The 19,197-nt window shown below is 39.1% G+C and overlaps 1 protein-coding gene across 1 annotated transcript in view; it reads right to left on the minus strand.

The window, feature by feature from the left end:
• Positions 1 to 19,197, minus strand: part of DIP2A (DIP2 disco-interacting protein 2 homolog A (Drosophila)) — a 102,494-nt gene that overhangs the window by 34,532 nt on the left and 48,765 nt on the right. The window contains exons 6-17 of the mRNA XM_009878885.1: positions 14,802 to 15,047; positions 9,748 to 9,876; positions 8,880 to 8,999; positions 7,858 to 8,055; positions 6,163 to 6,254; positions 5,770 to 5,880; positions 4,820 to 4,943; positions 4,439 to 4,548; positions 3,924 to 4,026; positions 2,090 to 2,154; positions 1,671 to 1,764; positions 1,097 to 1,216 (exon numbers count right to left, since the gene is read on the minus strand). Coding sequence (XP_009877187.1) covers positions 1,097 to 1,216; positions 1,671 to 1,764; positions 2,090 to 2,154; positions 3,924 to 4,026; positions 4,439 to 4,548; positions 4,820 to 4,943; positions 5,770 to 5,880; positions 6,163 to 6,254; positions 7,858 to 8,055; positions 8,880 to 8,999; positions 9,748 to 9,876; positions 14,802 to 15,047 — 1,512 coding nt within the window. The remainder of the gene's footprint in view (positions 1 to 1,096; positions 1,217 to 1,670; positions 1,765 to 2,089; positions 2,155 to 3,923; positions 4,027 to 4,438; positions 4,549 to 4,819; positions 4,944 to 5,769; positions 5,881 to 6,162; positions 6,255 to 7,857; positions 8,056 to 8,879; positions 9,000 to 9,747; positions 9,877 to 14,801; positions 15,048 to 19,197) is intronic.

The following is a 19,197-nucleotide window of genomic DNA, read 5'->3' on the forward strand; positions in this document are numbered from 1 at the left end:
AACAATTAACACCATGTAAAGTTCTTCGGTGATCAGAGTATTTTGTCACTACAGGTAACTGTATCTGTCAGCTTCCTATATAGCTCCTGTATGAGTGTTTCTCACAGATGTCACAGAACCAAAGCATTTAGAAATGAACATCAAATGCTTCTGACATATCTTCACTTCAATACAGAACTCTACCTGGTCTTTAGCACTCAGCCCAAAATGCAAAGGGATACCTCATCACCTTCAGTTTTGCATTTTACAGTTGTGGAATTGCAGCACATAATGCGAATCAGCAAAATTCAGCAAAATTGCATCCTAGGTGCAATTTTATGACAATTCATGTAAGAGTACAGCATCAATGAAAAGCTGAAGTTAAAATGCGTTTACACAGCTAACCGTAGGTAAAAAGTGCAGACAACAATGACAAAGCACTGGTATCATTAGCATACAAATAGTATTTTTACTATAAAATGAACTGCCTAACTTCCTAAGCACCAGCTCTAAAACAGTGCTTAAAATAAATATAATCTTAACAAGGTTATTTCAAGCTTTCACCTTCAGCCACTGCGACTTGCTGATCCCTCATCATGCAGCTCCAAGCAATCTGAAATACTACTGATTTTCTGCTGTAGGAACAGCAAGATTAAGCAGCTTGGGTATATTCTTGCCTGTTGCAAAAAAACTCCAGCTGCTTTTTCAAATTACTATAGACCTCCACCATACGACTGACAGAAAAAGGCAATCCGCGATTGAGACGAGCACCAGGTACACGTACAGAATCAGAAATACTGCAAAGCAAAGATTTTATGTCTACATGCAATATGTGAGCAACTACTTGGAACTGGCATTACGATTTACTTGAAATTCTAAAAGCTCCTTCCAAATTACATTGCCAACTATTCTTCATGTAAAGAACAGATCCTTCAGAACACTTCTATAGAAGCTTCACTCCAGCGCCCTTGGCAAAAAAAAAAAAATCCTGTCGTCTCTGTTTCTAGATGATCTAGAGCCAGTGCTGTTGAGTCCCCACAGTGCAGACCCAGAGTTCACGACTTAGTGTGCTTTAGTTCACCTTGGACTGACGCTCAGAAAATGCATCCATACTCACATGGATTAGCTCCATCTGCCACTATTAACATTCGTAAAGAGCTCAGACTGACATCTCTCTGATCCCTCTGAGCCAAAAGCGACCAGTGCATATCACGTGATTTTACTACTGCTACACGGGCTGGGAAAAAAACAAATTATTGATGCATGTGCAGAACAGTATAAAGACCAATTATAAAATTACACAAATATTTGGTATATTTATATTTATGAAATAAATTACAAACTTAGAAAACAAATAGAAAAGCCAAATATTTAATTATTATGATACCTGTATACTCAATGTCTCCAGATGGACTTGATTACCAAATTTACGTGTTTACTATAAATTCAAACACACAGTTTCTTTAGGGGTCTATCAGAAGAAGCCATCAATGTTGCTCATTAATGAATCTATCAGGACATATAATACTGAAATGGAGCAACCAGTTGCTAAAGCTGTGGCAAAGGAAGTCAGCTGGATAGAACAGCAGTAGCCTCAGCTAGAACAGACATTACACACAAGCCAATTTTTGAAAAAACACAACTTCAAATCACCCGGAAAGAGATGGGTAAATGAAGTACTTTAAGGTTACCTTTGTATGAGCAGACTTTCTGTATCCAGGAAAGTGGATTAACCTTCATTAATGCATAGGGAATACTGATAACATGCATCCTGTTCATAACACTCTGAGTAAAATATAAAAAATATAAACTTTCAAGTGGCTTGAAGAATAAACAACATGTATCAATACTTTAAAAATATAAAAATGATCTCAGCTACAGTGTATCTCTTACATTTAACCGTTACTGAAAAGTACGTGTATAAGCAGTAAAAACATAAGGTACACCTGTGTAGCCCGTTACTGAAAAAGTAACATTTTATTCTGAAAAATATAAATATTGAAATATAGTTTAAGGGAGTTTATGACCTCCTTCTGATACCAATATTCTACCCCTTAGAAGTAACTTGCTGCAACTTGCTGCAGTTTTTGTCATTCGTTTAAATACTCACTGTTAATACTCCATGCCAAAGGCCAGCATCCCTTTTGAAATCCAAGACATTTGTCAGTATCTCAGCTGAAAGCAAAAGAAAAGCCATCAGATTTAAGATGCATATTTATAAGAATATTTTAAGAACTCAAAATATTTGTTAAAGCAACTATGAAAGTTCCACCACCACTAAGAAAATCAAAGCTATGTTGCCATGTCTTTTTGCCAGTAAGAAACAGGCTGCTTAAGCAGCTTATTTTACTTACAACAATCATCTTTAAATTATAATTAGATTGTTACAAGGTATTTAAGGCTCTTCATTATGATACCACTTCCATGTGTTTGTTACATTTGCCAATGAGCTATGCAGACTAAAGCTTTAGTTTTGAGGCAAACTTTTTCAGCTGAGCTGAAAAAAAATTAGCTATATTAGAAAGAATTAAATTCAGTGAGAAATACTACCATGGCTGTACCAAGTTTTCTTCTGTGTTTTCTCTGAGAAATCTGAACACCTTACGTGACTTAAGAAGATAAAAATAAAGACATTAAAGATTCAACTTGATTTTATAGGGGTATCTTGTATTTATCAGGTGAAACTTATCACTGATGTAGCATGGCTGCATGCACAAGAAAATGTTCTTTGAGGTATTTATTATTCTTTTTCATTTTTGAGAATGTACACAGTTATTTTCCAGTAAGTCAGTCAGACACAGATCCATTGATTCTCTGGGTGACTGAGAGCTCCAATTGCTCCGAGACAGATGCATAGTCCCAGACATGAACCTGTACATAAGGAAATGCAAATCTTCCATGATCTCAGTTCTTTTCAATTTTACGTTAAATGTTAACTGCATAGAATTGGATTTGATGGGAAAAGCAGTCACCAGTTTCACAGCATCTTATGGCAGAATCTGTATGATCTTCACAGAGACACTGATGAAGCAGACAGAGAAGTGGACCGAAAACCGGCTGAATGGCCAGGCCCAGAGGGTGGTGGTTGGTGGCACAAAGTCTGGTTGGAGGCCAGTAACTAGCTTAAGAGCCCAGGGCTCGATCCTGGCTCCAGTTCTGTTCAGAGGGTTCATTAATGATCTGGATGGTGGGGCAGAGCATGTCCTCAGCAGGTTTGCACAAAGCTGGAAGAAGTGGCTGATACACCAGTGGGTTGTGCTGCCATCCAGAAGGACCTCACCAGGCTGAGGAAATGGTTTGACGGCAACCTTGTGAAGTTCAAAAAGGAGGAATGCCAAGTCCTGCCCCTTGGGGAAGAGCAGCCCCACGCACCATGACATGCTGGGAGCCAAATGCCTAGAGAGTAGCTTTGCACAAAGGGCCCTGGGGTTCACGGTGGCCACCAAGCTGAACCTGAGCCAGGATGTGCGCTTGCAGCAAAGGCAGCTAACGACGTACTAGGCCGAGCCTTGTCACTACGTCAATGGAGGCGATTCTTCCCCTCTGCTCAGCACTGGTTAGGCCACAGCTGGAGTAATGTGCCCATTTCTGTGGTCTCTAGTACGAGAGAGATGGAGCTACTGAAGTGGCTGCAGCAAAGGGCCACCAAGATGACTAAGGGACTGCATAAAACTAGAAGTTTTACGCGGGAGTAGCTGAGCTCTGGCACAAGTTGCCCAGAGAAGTTGTAGAGTTTCCGTCCTTGGAGATACTGAAAAGCTGCCTGGACAACTGGCTCTAGGTGGCCCTGCTTGAGGTGAGGGGTTGGACCAGACGACCTCCAGAGGTCCCTCAACTGTTCTGTGATTCTGCGTGTACCAACATACAGCAAACATGATTTTGCAACATAAATTGTCTGAGTGTTCAAAGCTATGAGTATCACTTGAAAGTTTTTCCTAACTTACCTTCTGAATAACCACACGCCTGAGTCAATGCATGACAGTGTGCCAGCATGGAAGCATGAGATACAGTAATGCCCACTGTGCTGCCCTCTTTACTTGTTTTATACTGAAAAGAGAAAGTTTACAGAAGTACCACATTAATAATAAAATCTAGAAAATTTACTACTGCAAATATTTTATTACAAAAATAAAGTGAGGTTTTAAAAAAAATCAAAAAAGCTAGTGTAAACGATAGGTTTATGTTCAGAGAATAAACTGATATCATATGAAATCCGTTTTCTACTCCAATTAAATAAACTGACCCAGGGATCCAAAAATGCCAATTACCCCCAATCTTCAATCTGATTCAACACAAACACTCAAATGACAGCTTGCCTGGCAACCTTCAAGGAAATATTTTTGCAGTATAGTTAAAAACACTATAGTCATCCTCTTTTATTTCATCAAGAGATTATCAGGAGAAAACATGACAAACTACAACAGGATAACCATAAGTTATGCATATTATACTGAATCACCTCAATATAAGCAATCTCAGCACTGGCATCCCGCACTTGTGGATGCCAGTCCTTAGTTGGTTTTGCCAGATGCTTCCCATCAATCACAAACCATATGAGACGAGGCCAGCCTTCAAAGGAAAAGAAAAGTTGCTGTCATTACACTTTCAAAAGCCAGTTTTCTTCCCCAGTGTTCAGGGCTAACAGCAGTAGGCAAGCAAAAGCTGCAACATCACCCCCTTGACAGGAAGAAGCAGCACTAAGTACTGTCTTCCCAACAAAGGCAGTCCTTCCTTATCCGCAAGCTGCAAGCATGCAAACTCCATGATTGTTGTTTAATAGCAACAATGGATATATTCACTCTGTGTCCTACAGCCAAATTTGAGTAGCCTGAAAACATACCTTTGAATGTAACCACCTCGCCAGTCTGAGCTTTAGGAAGGCCTTTTTGACAGGCATCAGTGGTTAAAGCCAGTGTTACTCCGCAGCTGCCCAGAAGAAATCCAATCTGCTGGCTGCCAGCATCCTACAGCGAAATCATGTCATAGTAAACTTAGAAATAACGAAGCTTATGTACAATTTACTGTAACTCTTCCATGTCTACAAAATATTAAGCCAATTCCTATCACAGGAAAGAACCAAATTTCTAGCCCCTAAGACGTTTCAGGGCAGACAAAATGCTGAAGTGTACACACAAAAGGTTTAGTTTTGCTTAGTGCCAATTAAGTGAGACTTGACAGTGGATCTGACAAGTAATTGTAGCAAAGTAGTGTCAAAAGCAACAGTTGCGCATCCCTTTCCAAACCAAGAGGAACGTTTATAAGCCTTGGTAAAACAAAGAGCTGGTCTGATGCTATTTCTGAGTCCTGGGACAATGAAGAATAGAGCCTGTAGCTTTTCAGCTCTTATTTCAAACCCTCCCTAAGAATCTCAATGTGTGAGGGATTGTACAGGTACTCCCATTAACTATGGTGTCTCTGCCTGCCTGTCCTCTCATTCCTTAGCATACAAGCTAAGACGACAGCATTTCTGTGTTGTATTTTGAGAAATATTTTTGAGAAATATTTTCCTGAGAAAATGTATTTTGAGAAATACATATTTTCAAGTATACTGAATTAAAATAATTTCTACAGTTACGTATCCTAAAATAGTAGCTTTATACTATTTTCCCCCTTCCCTAACTAAATATTAAACACTTTCCAAGCATGCACTGAGCAATACAGCTGATGCAACATACTGCTTTCAAAACTACAGGCTTTGAGGGGTCCCATATTAAGAACTACAGGATACAGACGTAACCCCCTACACGCTTTATTTATGAAACCATTAAAACGTTACATATATTTGCCTACCTTTCTTGTTAGTGGAACTTCTATTGGGACAGGAATAAGTTCTGCCAGGAGACATCCATAAAATGCCACCATAAACATAACTGGATCACTATTAGGGAACACGAGAGCTACCTAAAAAAATACATCAGAATAACAAGAAATATTTTTGTCATCAGAAAAATACATCAAAACAACAAGAAATCTTTTTGTTGCCATTTAGGGAGGGAGGGATGCTTTTTAATTTGTGGGAAAAAAACCTTCATGACAATGATTAGGTTCATATTTCAACTAGGAAAAGAAATGCCAAATTAATAATACACTATTACAAGTCACAGTGTTACTAGGCTTTCTTCTGCTAAAGCCATTCCTCAATGTCTATTTTATCCACAGAGACCATTTCAAAAAGAAGCCTACCCGGTCTCCAGGCTTCAGCAGTGGTTCATTCTTAGTGGTTAGCTTATTTAGCAGGGTATATGCTAACTTCAAGCTTCGACTCCACAGCTTGCCTAAAGACAAAAAGACAATACAGAAATGAGAAAGACTAAAACTTTAATATTTAACTGGCAAATCTCAGTGCCTTATATATGCTCTAGGCAAGTCGGTTGTATGAGAACAGGGTCAACAGGAGCAGGAGCAAGTAACTGGGGAAAAGCAAACTTTGTCATTGTGAATGCAATACAGCATCACAAATCAGCCGCGCTCTTCCACTGTTTCAGCGCACGTGTGCACGCACACATACATACATACACGGTCTCGTCAATACAACCCGACTGCATTTCCAAAAGGCACTTAACAAGACTCCTTCCTAAGGGCTCTTAGAAAAAGCAAACTGTCCTAAACTGGACAAGAAATTAACCGAAATTCAACAAACAAAGGGTAGGAAAAAATGCCACAATATTTTGCTCTTTGAAATGCCAGTTCAGTGCTCAGCAGTGATCTACACAGCTCTCAATTCAGAATGAAAAATTATTCCAAGCTATTAAAGACAAAGACAACAATCTAACTGCTTATCTGACACTACATAAAAAACTTCTAATTTGAAGCCTCCAAAAAAAGGCTTTGCTAAAAGAAACCTTTGTTAAAAGAAAAGGTTCATGAAAAATAGAGCATCAGCAAAAGGCTTCCACTCTAAAGGTACATCAAAGCAAGAATCCCCCAAGGCGACAAGCCCTGGCAAACAGCACGCATCAAGAACTCAGCTTTTTAGCACAGGGTCTTTATCATAGAATGAAGTTTGCACTCAACCTCTTCGGACAATGCAGCAACCATCAATTATTTTGTGTTTGTCAGTCTTAAACTTCTATACTTTAACAGGTTATTTTCACTGTAATTTTCAGTTATATATATATTTTAAAAAGCCACACAGGATTCAAATACATCAAATGGTCAGTTCTTTACAGAACTGGCCATTTTTGTGTGGTTGGCAGAGTCCAAAGGCAATTCAGAGCTTGGCTTCTTTTTAAATTCTCTTCCTTTTTTTTTTTTTTTTTTTTAAATCCCATGAAACTAAACACTATTCTGAAAAATTCTCAGAGCTCCACTGCAAAGCAATGAACATGCAGCTGCTCAATTATATGTCCTGTAAGCATACTTCATCTGAAAGAATGCAAAAAGAAATGTAACACTTTAACACATTATGCAGTTAGCTGTCCCGAGGAACACAATTATCTTAAAAAAAAATGCAATTAGTACAACACTTCTAGTTCATTGACACAGTTAAGTTTCACTTCCCACAATAACATCCTTAATATGCTTCTGAAGTACAAGTCTTCTCTATAAGGATATGCAAGATCACGCTAAAATTTAATATCTACTCTGGGAATCTGAAGAGTGCATTATTAGATATCTGCTTCTTCCTTCTGTTTTACACTAGGCTACTTTCAGTGTTCTTTTAAGAAAAAAACCCCATACAATTGTTTGAAATGTACAAATAGGCAGTTGTAAAGAAGCAATACAATACACATTTCCCCTTTATTAACTTCCTTTAAATGTTCTTCATATACATTAAAATTGCAATTTGCATTCGAATAGCAATCTCCAATTCTCTGTCATGAGCAGTCAGTCCACAATGAATGCATAATTTTCCTTACAGTCATAACTACTACCTACCATAGGTAAGGGTATAAATAGCTTTCCCAGTCGTGTCCAATGCTGTCAGGCAAGGGGCTTTCGGCTGGGTGGTTCCCCAGCGTTGCAGGGCAGCCAGCAGAGAAGGTGGCCAGTTGGTTACCACGCCTGAGGGTTCACCTTTAAGTACATTCATTTGATTTCCTTCAGGCTTCGGTTGATTTGGGTCAGGCTGTTGCACTGAAACCAGAGCACAGTAAAATGGCAAATGTCAATCCTTAGAAAATGTGGAAGTTACACTTAATAGACTATTCTACAAACTCTTCTCACCTTTCTCTTCCTCACAGTTATCATTACTTCTTACCTGCTTTATGAAAATGCTATGCTAACCATCTGTTGGCTTTACAAAAAATAAATTCCAGAGACTAGCAAGTAACTTTTTTCATCTGACTGTACCTGGGCACTGACCAGCTACAGAGCAGGACATAGCGGTGCTGGTAGACTAGCAGCTGAATGTGAGCAGAGAGCCCGTGGAACCTCCATGCTTGTTGATGCTCAGAACTAGACTGGATAGAGTAGCCTCAACTAGTCCGAGCTGCTTTGAACAGAGGGGTGGTCAGCAGCTTCCAGAGGTCCACTGTGTCATCACTTACACCTAGACTATGCCCTGACTTGCTCCAAAGAGTACCCTCAATAAATTCGCTGATTAAAACTGGGCAGAAATCCGAATCTCTGAGGCAAAAAGTGATGGTGAGGCCATCACCAATCACGACAATTTCTGGATACCCCACTGAGTTTCTTGACAAAGATGTGAACAGAATGGTTCAAATCCGGCTGAATCAGAAGAGTTTCCAAAGTGAGGGAAGAGGGGAGAACAAGTACACTGAGAAGGAGATTATGCTTTCACATGTGATAGTATGTAACCTTTCCCTCTTCAACAGAGCTCTACCATGATTTGTTTTCTACTGGGAAGAGGAAAAGTAAAGAACATGTGCTAAGAACTGACAGTTCTTTCGTGAACTGCTTACACAAAGAGTGAAAAACGTATGTGAAAGAAAATTAACCTTCTAGCAGTTCTTCGAAATCATCAACAAAAAACTCCTTCAAAGGTGGGCGCTTTGGTCTTTTCAAGGTATTTAGGAGTTGCTGGATTTTCGAGGACACTCTGCTATTCACTGGGACACCTGCCAAACAGAGAAGATTTATTCCTTACCATATAATAAAAAGCATACACTAAAACACATGCTGCCACGTTGATGACATTGTGCTAAACTCAGCACAGCTTTCAGGAGGAAGAGTCATTCAAGATGAGCAGCTTGTTTGAAGAACAGCTTTTAATCAGTAACAGTTTCAACAATGGATTTATTTGTTTTAAATCAATGCTGTTCCCTAGCTATCTGACTGATGCATAGACCTTCCCACACTTTAATTTAGCTTCTCAAACTGTTAACTCCTTCATGAGATTCCAATATAAACCTGAAGAAATTTTTTTTTTCTTCTTCAAGACTCCAGGTATTCGCTACATTACAACCTTCATGCTTGGGGAAAAAAAGTGATTTCTTGAGTATCTTACAGGGCTAGCAAAATACAAAGCCATGTCAAATGACGATTTTCATTTGTATGTTTGATACACCTATTTAAAACTAAATATAAATGTGTATGTTTATTTATATCTGAGGCAATATGAAATTAAGACGTGACACTAAAGGGCTTACACTGTGCCTTTCACTAGAGAAATATACAGAAATCAGGACATGATTCCCACCAGCAGAACAGGAGAAAGACAGTACAGTTTCCTCTTCTGTGGTAGATTGACAGATACACTGTACTACTGCAAAGCTTTGGAGCGGGCACGCGGAAGGTATCAAGCTCTGTTACTTATTTGGGAAAAGGGACACAGACTGAAAGGCAGGAGGTTTATAATACAATCACCATCTGCGGTTTCCAAAATGCTGCTGTTGTAGCCTCTGGGAAGTCCTCGTACTGATGCTACCTGTGGACGCTCATGATGTACATGTTCCACCAGGCCAGTGGTTACATCCGGAGGTGCAGAGTGGTTATCTGTAGCAATGGAAGACAGACATGGGATCTCATGAGTCACCTTAAGAATCCAAAGTGGTTTCTTACAACATTCTTGCTGTTTTTCTCATGTGTTTTTAACAGAACTCTGATTTCTGTAATCAAACTGTAACGAAAATTTTCTAAATACGTGGGAATCCTGAAAGGGACCACCATGTCTCTCCAGGGTGGAGAGAGACTATTTCAACTTACAAAGGGATGCAAACAAATTTGGTCAAATAGAGCTGTGGGTCACTCTATCATTTCAAGGTGAAAGCAAGGAGATTCATCATGAGTAAACAGCACAAGTCTTACGAAGAAAGTCTGTCTAATATGCGTCAGAAGAAATACAGGCATAGTATACTCTTCACTGGGGCACCTATGAGAACAGCTGGAACGCCTGTAACACTCAAAACCCCGGTGGTGTAGATGACAGCATTATACACACACTGTTCACAACAGATACATTTAGCACAGGGTTTTCTGAGGCATGAGGTAGTGGGCATGACGTGCTGTTTCATTTTAATGGTGTGTGTTATGAGCAATAAATATAAATTTTTTTATAATATATATTTACACAGAGAAAGCAAGGCATTTCTCAAATCCTCACATATTTATAGAACTACTTTCTAACAACCTTGAGGCAAAATTCTGCTTTTCTTGGAGATCCATGCGTACGGAAGATGGTCATTCCAAAATTGCGACTTAGATCATGGAACGGTTTTGAATGGAATGACAGGTTAGTAAATGGCAGTATCCGTAGAAGTGTTCAAATATGGAAAAAAAAAAGAAAAAGAAGTGGAGGTCTGAAATATTCTGAATCGCAGTAAGGAAAAATAGGAGTGGAATGGGAAACAGCTTAAGAAGCTGCTGCTGCACTGTGCTGGAGAAACAGCTTGGGGTCATGTAGCTCTGCAGTGATACCTCTGGAAGGACCTCAGCACACCACAAAACCTGCAGAGAGAACTCGGAGCAGAGGGAGGTCTAGGCAGTGCTGTGAAATACATCCATTTAGAGGAACCCATTAGCACTAAGATAAAAAGTGTTCATAGCTCTGTTCACAGATTTCCAGAACTCACATGCAAGCCTCTAGTACAGCTTTAAGTGGTGCTAGAGTGATCACCAGAAAAAAAAAAAAAATTAAATTCATTCCCATACTTTCCAATGGTCATCACTGCAATGCCAGTTCTTGTATTGCAGAGACCTGTCTTGCTGGGTAGTAAGCAAGCACCACAAATTCCCGTCATGTGGGTAAGGTACAAGAAGTTAATAGCCCTTACAAATGCCTGAGTTAGAACCAGTAATAAAAAAAGGTGACAACTATGTGTAAAACCTATCCATGCAAGGGTGTACAGAAAGTCATGTATTCAGAGTACATTAAAACGCTCTTCTTGCGTATATAGGTCAGAAGCTCTGCATAAAGTACAGAGGTTGAAATGCTGAACAAATGAAGGTTTTACCATGCACAGTCCTGTTTGGAAAAAGTAATGTTCCACACACATGCAGGAGGCAGATCTTTGAAGTCTGCCTCCTGCAGATCACAAAAGCTCTGTAATTAGATGCTCAGAAAATACTGTAAGGAAGAAGCTATTTGAGAACATTTACAGAAGAGCTGTGTGCTTGGGAACAACTCAAAGAAATCAATGAGAACGCTCAGAAAAGAAACAAAAAAGCATTAACAATCATTCCTAACTGAAAACAAACACAAAAAAGGGAGGTGCTAACTCACAGTGTTCATGTATCTTACAAGCATCTCAGAGCCACGTTTCTTGCCAACCAATGTCTGTCATCACAGCAGGGAAACAGTAGAGGTCCTTACAAACAACCTCTCTGCTGTCCACAGATACTTCATCTTACATACAGCAGAGAACTGACTTTCTCTCCCAATTCTGCCTGGAGAAGGTAAAATGCTTTCCACATGTGTAGAATGAGTAAGTTCAAATTTAAAGGATTTATGCTCATAAAAATCACATTAGCTTCATTAATTATTTAGTAATTTTATTAATATATGCCCAAGAGAATCCATGAAATTAGTCTGTACCATCTAGAGATACTGTGGCAAAGCAGAGAAAGAGTAGTCAAAAAAGTCTGCATAGACTTGTGACTTGAGGAAAAAACTTAATTGGATTTAGACTGATTAGAAGACAGAGATAAATGCAAAAGAGAGCAGTGGCTCAAGAAAGAACATGTGGGATGCCATACAGAAAACTAACAGCTAGCATCAGAGATAAAGTTGTTTCTAAGGAGGAATCTCACGGTGAAGACTCAAAACACTTTATAAAAGTCCCTCCCTAGCAGGAAGCTGGGTTAGACCTAGAGATGGCTGCGTACGATTGTTTTGTCTCTAGGAAACCACCCAACCAAAATGGACACTTACAAGAAGACTATTAAACTGTACCGGAACAATAAAATAAAAAAAGTGCCCACCAACCAGCCAGAACACAATACAGAATCCACAAGCCACTACTCCATTCTTGCATTTCCTTTTCAACAAACTCTTTGAAACTCTTTCTAACACATTTCACCTCCAAGTCCTGTAAAACTGGTTACAGAGCCACAGCAGTTCAGTACACCTACTCCTATAACTCTGCTTCGCCTTAAGGAATTGTACTTTTAAATCTTTCCAGAAACAATGGCTCAAACACCATGATAAGCCATTTCTCCAGTTACTCTAACAAGAGCTAAGTTGAGAAATGCTTTACAGTTGAGATGGTGACCTTGAAAAAAAACCTAGACACAGTGCTCACCTTAATTCATTTTAAAGAAAGTATTACACTAAAAGGAAAAAAAAGTCCCCCAAACAACATGCAGATGTTGTCTTTGCTTTTATAGGTGAAAGACAAGTAGCTTAAAAATAATAAAGTCAGATAGGAATGTGCGTTAAATACTCTAACTTTGCACTTCCAATACTGTAGTCTATTGCTTGGGAATTTAGTATGATCTCATAAATAAAAATGCAAGGTGAAGAGCAGCTGCAAGGGAACAACCTGCTAAATTTAAATTCTCCAACGTACCAAAATTGTGAATATACTTATTCAGTACATAGTCAAAATACAGGGTATTTTAGTAAGGCATAGGTTTTAAAATATGTAAGATGCCTTTTATATTGCTGATGATGGCACATGGACTGTGAAAATAACCTTTTCTTTCATGCTCTTGTACAAGGCCAAGGGGTACTTTTTAATTTAAAAGAGTATACTAGTATTTATTGATAATAAAAAAAGTCTGCAACGTAAGAACTTAGTGAATTTTCCTGTTCTTGTGGGCATGGAAGACTGTAGACAAACATGAAAAATTAATTGTTATTGGACATGCATGAATGTTACCAAGCTAGAAATGAAAATCAATGGAACATGGCAAGCATTTCAAAAATGAGGAAGATCATACTTATACAAAAGGAAATTTTATTTTTTGTCAAAGGCACTGAAAATTTTACCTTTCTAAATACTTTTTAGCAGATCAGCTCTTAATGATCCCTGAACATCTTTCCTGATAGATGGTATAATTGCATATTTATTACCCATTAATGCTATTTCAAACCACTTCACTGCACACAGTCCAACATTTACCTGCTTAAATTCTGGACTTTGAACTCATAATAAGGCCTCGATTTTGCATAAAATGCCAATGATTAAATAGTCCTGACGGAGAGGTCTTAAAAAGCCAGTTGTGACATCTGATATGTATTTATATGGCCTGAGATATTAACATAACAGAGTTTCGATCACACTTACAATCATGGCTAACCTTCCAAGTTTATTTTTCGAGTCATCTAACTAAATGAAACACGATACGGCTTTCAACAAAATTTGAAAGAAACGGCTAGTCTAGCTAATAAACGGGTATTTGCAAAATATATTTGTGCTTTAAATTAGCATGTGAATTGCCACCTCTACATATACAGAAGCCTGTATACTCAGATTAATTCTAAAGAATTTTTATGTGTTTTCCTTATGTGACCTAACCTGTTCTTTGTAGCAAAGTTGAAAAAACTGTCTGTATAGTGTAAATAGGCACACAGCCACAGATAAAGTCAGGTAAGTAGAGGACTAAAACTGTCAAAATCTGAAATGCCCAGGAACAATATACAAATGCCTATTACACTTTGTTAGAAGCACAAGACCTTCATGCTGTAGCCCCCATTTTTTTGGTGGAAAAAGTCTATTCATAATATAAAGTTATTGTATCCCTCTAAGTTCTTTCCCACCATCTAACATTAGCGTGCACCTACATAAATGGACTATCAGTCTGCACTGTAGTGTACAAAAACATTGTAAAAGTTACATCCATGGTGGAAGAGACTGCCTTCCTTGCTCCCTACCAAATCTTCCAAAAGCACATGACTAGTGCTCTGCATTTTAGGACAAAAAAAAAGTAACGTGAAGTTCTGGACCTTGAGCATTACAGAGACAAAATTCACATTTACGTTTTGGCTTGATAGTACTTCTATATTTTCACTCTAGTTTCACAATAAAGGACTATTCATAGCAAATTTTAATTTAAGGGGAAAAAAATCCCAAAACATTTGAACTTGAAATCTAGCTTTGTCAGTACCTCTGATCATGTAACTTTCCAAAGATTCTGGATGTTTTTCTCAACTGAGTCAAGTTTAAAATCCGTAACTTGATACTGTCTACAGTAAATACATGCAGATCAGAAAGCATGCACCGAAATACGATCCCTTTGATATTCTGCTTTTGAATCCAGTAAAGCTGAACCTTAGTTTCTGGATAAATCAAGCATGTTCAGATCTCATGACCAACTGCTTTGGTTTCAATTAAATACATATACTTCATACATACCTGGTCCATGGATTTTACTTTTTAGGCTATTTACAGATATCTTCTAGTGCAGGCTTTTGTGTTTAGCTCTGCTTTGGGATTTTTAATGTGACTTTATTCCAACCACAGAGGTAGCTCTTTACTGACCTAGCTGGGTGTGTGCCATGAGATCTGCAAGCACCGTGGCAGCAGCAGTGGCAGTAGCAGTATTGGAAGCAGCAGCAGGTTTCCCTCCTGGATGAGATGAGGTGGAGGATGCAGAGGATGAGGTGGAGGAGCCCTGAATAACCCGGTTAAGCCAGGGCTCTACGTTGGAATGGCTCTGGAACGGAGTGGAGGTGATCCGCCCTTGCCGACGTAACGAGCCCTCATCTTCTGATGCTGACGATGTGTCTGTGATTAAAATAACGATGACAGGCATGTCATGTGGAAATGACCCAACAGACGGGAACATGAAGTTTTTCCATGTTCTTCACGCAGTGTTCTCATGTGCTACACATGAGATGCATGTATTAAGCAAATGGTATCTTCACATGCACAAATTCTGTTCACTGCCATTTTTCAGGTTAATGCAACAACTTCTACACATGATACGTTTGAAGCAAAGTTTCATTTACCTCCTGAACTTGGAATGATATAAGACTACAAAAATGCTTCTACTTATATACCTAGTACACTCACTAACCATTTCAGTGAGCGAATCTATTCCACTGGAAGAATATTTCTATTCTGAACAGGTAAATTGAATCTCATCCCATCTGAAAAAATGCCATTACATTTTGGGGGGGCTATTTTCCTTGTATTTTTGTGGGGGAAATTCTTCACTTTTCAATTCTTTCCACAATTCTTTTGAGAACTAAATACTAAAAAAGTACTAAAAAGTTCAATGAAAGAGTAATGTCAGTAATCTAAGAATAATTAAAAGGAATTTGAAAGCATATTTAAACAACATAAACTGACACCAACACTACATAATAATGCTTAATAAGGCATCACTTCATTCTAGATGTATATTTGTTGCTGTTAGAAGTCTGATAAATGCCTCCAATTTAAATTAACATTCAATTATTTACAACTTTCCAGAAATTTCCCTTTGACACTCAATCTTTCCACATTTATTACCCATGCAATAACAAATAAAAAAGTATTTCTAAATATTAAGAAAATATATCCCTGTCGATTTGGAATGAAAAATAATTTTTTTTTGTTATAGAAAAAAAATCTTGCTCTCCTATAGAGACTTCTTACCTTATATACTCCCCCCTGCTCTCCCTCAGATAATTAAAAGAAAGCTCCTAAAACAATGCATTGCGCATATACTGATAAAGTTCACATCAAGTTAGTTCATGAAGAGTGGTTCTAAGTCACACATAATGGTCAGACCAATTAACGAGTCAGCAGGAGTTCCTCTAGAACCCCTTCTAGATATGGAAATTCTGGGTGAATTACATCAGAAATTCTGCAACCTTAATTTTAGCTGCTTTTTTTTTTTTAAATCCTCTGAACATGTAACTGTTCAGCTATATACAATTCCATATAAAATTTGCTGAAAAGATTTTTTAATGTTGTTTCTTCTTTGACAACAAATTTCAGTTACTAGATGTTTAATCTTCTGCTTTTCAAGAGTTAAGTGCATTTCCAATAGCTTCAGAATAATTGCTCTTAGGCAGTTTAAAACCACAAGAATCTGAAATCATTTCATAAGAAGCCTGTTTAACTCAATGGCATTTTCAGTTAAAATTGTAGATCTCTCATTACTTGACCATCCCTAGTCAAAACATGACAATTTTGAATTAAAATACACCAACAACTGATCTCTGAGATGTTACAACTGTGTTGGATCACCATTCCCAAGCCTGTGCCTTGTATGACATTTCCACTGCCACAGTTGGTAGTGTTTGGCTGCTGACTTCATCTGTTCCTGGAGAGGAGCTGAACCTGCCCCTCAGTCCTTGTAACCTTCCCTTTCTTTTAGCCAGAAAGCAAAAATACATAATTCCAGGAATATGGAACAAGATAGGAATACAAACAGTCAGGTTTAAAAAAAATAAAAAGAAACCCCAAACTCATTTAAAAAAACCCAACAAAACACAAATTTGCAACCTTACTATCACTTCAAAGTAAGAAATAAAACTACAGAACTACTACTACAGAAAAAAACAGGTTTCGCAAAGAATACATACTCTGATAATATCTCCTTATCCAGATACAAGTTTAATGATGTCTCAAAAATTGCTGAGCTTTCAGATGTCTTACATAAACAGAGGGGGGAAAAAAAGACCAACCGCAACTCACTTCAAATGTAAAATATTAACTCTGTATAAAAATGAAGGATCCCTAGTAAAAACATTCTAATATCAAAACATAATTCCTACAGAGAAGTAGCAAGGTAACATCAGTAACTAGCTCTGTGGCAGTGGCAAGAGTTAATTAGTGGTTCTGGGTGTGCTGTGAGCAGAATGTTATGGACTTGGTTTGCAGCTCTTCCTGGATGGGAGCTGACCCATGATAGCCACAGAAATAACCCCCCTTTGGACCAAACTTGCAGCAAGACTACAGCTCAAGTTCTGGCCATGTGAAATCCATACGGGAAGGATGAGAGACTCGATGAGACAAAAACAAAGGTAACATTAAAATTTTTGAAAGGATGAGCGATGAAAGCAGTTGCATTACTGCTGGTCAGGAATTGGTTTTGAACTTAATATTGTGACTAGAAACCAATGCCTTCCTGGTGACTTACGGTAACTGTTTGTAACAAAGTTTCAGTTATTAAGAAAGCCTGGTTTTCACTGCATTAACTTCTGCTGATACAAGGATTTTCAGGCAGAGATTTAATAGTTCAAGACAGCAAAACTAGATGCTTCAGCACTACTCAGATTCTTTGCAATGTCAGATCTTTCCTGCCGAGCTAACTCTGCAAACAAAAGGCAGGCCCGTAAAAAGACAATTATTTTTGCAAATTGGTACTGCTGAAGCAAGTTATCAGAATGTTTCGAATGGCCTGATCTCCTATGATACATAATTCATCCAGGGGCCCATTCTCTTATAAATGTATCGCATAACAAGTCACTTTCTCTTAGAAACAGTGCGACAGATCCCAGAGACACTTAACTCTTTTTTTTCAGAATGTATTTGTTAGGGTCCTTCTCTATCCTGATAAACCCAGCCCCAGTATACTTGTCTTCTCTGTTAGCCCCTTGGGCAGGCATGTTGGAAGATGATAACTCTCCAGCAGCACAAACACGGGCAGATCCCATGGCCTCGTTCCACTGCCCTCTCCAGTTGTGCAGGACGGAGGCCATACACGCACAAACACATAAAACCAGGAATCGTCCAGCAGCTGGGCTTGGACAATCCATCTCCTGAGTAGTTGCCCCTGGATCCCAGTCTCTCCAGTTGCTGGCACCTGGACATATGAGCCTGAGGCTGCAGTCCCACTTCATATGTCTGCAAACACTGACTGACTGAGCCACTCCACATACACAGAATACAGAGACCCTCAGCCAGGAGAGGTGTTAGAAAGGGAGTGTAATAGGAGAAAAGTATCAGGTGCATTAAGTCTACCATTTATACAAGACTAGCCCTTTTTATCTCCCTACCCTGCTATTTCCCCCCTACTTGTTCCTCCTCAAACCACCTACACCCTTTCTGCACCTGTGGTTCCTCATCCAAAGTCTCATGCAATCCCCAAATATTTTCACACTGCATTCCATAATGTGTCCCATACCCCTCCATGGAATCTCCCCTCATTCCAGAAGGCGCTCTAGTGCTGACTGGGTATTCGTGCTTGGACAGGAGGCTGAGGCTCTCCAGGAACAGCCCTAGGAGAGACCTGGATAGGCTGATCCTTCTCTCGAGTCCTTCACTTGGGTTCCTGCCTGCCCTGTGCTCCTCTGGGTTTGTGGAGATGGGTCTGTGACAGGCTGATGGCTCCTGGGACACGCCTCGGAGGACCCAGGGCAGAGTATAATTTGTACACCTGCTCCTGAGAAGGTGTACAGACCAGCTTTGATATTTGACCCACAGCAACTTGATATTTGACCCACAGTATCTTTTTTTTGTTTTAATAGTCTCTCAAACCCCTCTGGACTTTGCTTCTTCCGAGCAGCAGCCTTGACCTCGGGCAGAGTGGGCACAGCAGTAACTGCAGGGACACTGCTTCGAGTCTGTCCCAAAGGTATTTAACAGAGAATGGTATTTTGGTTCTCTCAAAAAAACCTGCAAGGAGATTCTTTCCAGTTTTAAATGCTAAGGGAGACAGGAAAGCCTACCTGTCCTCTGCTCTCAGCAGAGTTGGTGGATACCAGCTGTTTTTCGTACACTAAGGCAGAACAGTGACATATTCTTTTCTTGGTGTGACATACATCATGCCAAGCACATAGTCATTTGTCACACTAGTGGAATAAGAAAAGGACAGACTGATGCTACACGGAATGCATCACTCACTGTTCTATCAGAGTTTATTTTGGAGAGCAAGAAGGGACATTGCTTTGAAGACCTCTCAGCAGAAACCTCAGGGGCTCTCTCCCAAAGCCTCAGTATA

This window comes from Apaloderma vittatum, unplaced genomic scaffold (genome assembly GCF_000703405.1).
Source record: "Apaloderma vittatum isolate BGI_N311 unplaced genomic scaffold, ASM70340v1 scaffold10981, whole genome shotgun sequence".
Taxonomy (NCBI): Eukaryota; Metazoa; Chordata; class Aves; order Trogoniformes; family Trogonidae; genus Apaloderma; species Apaloderma vittatum.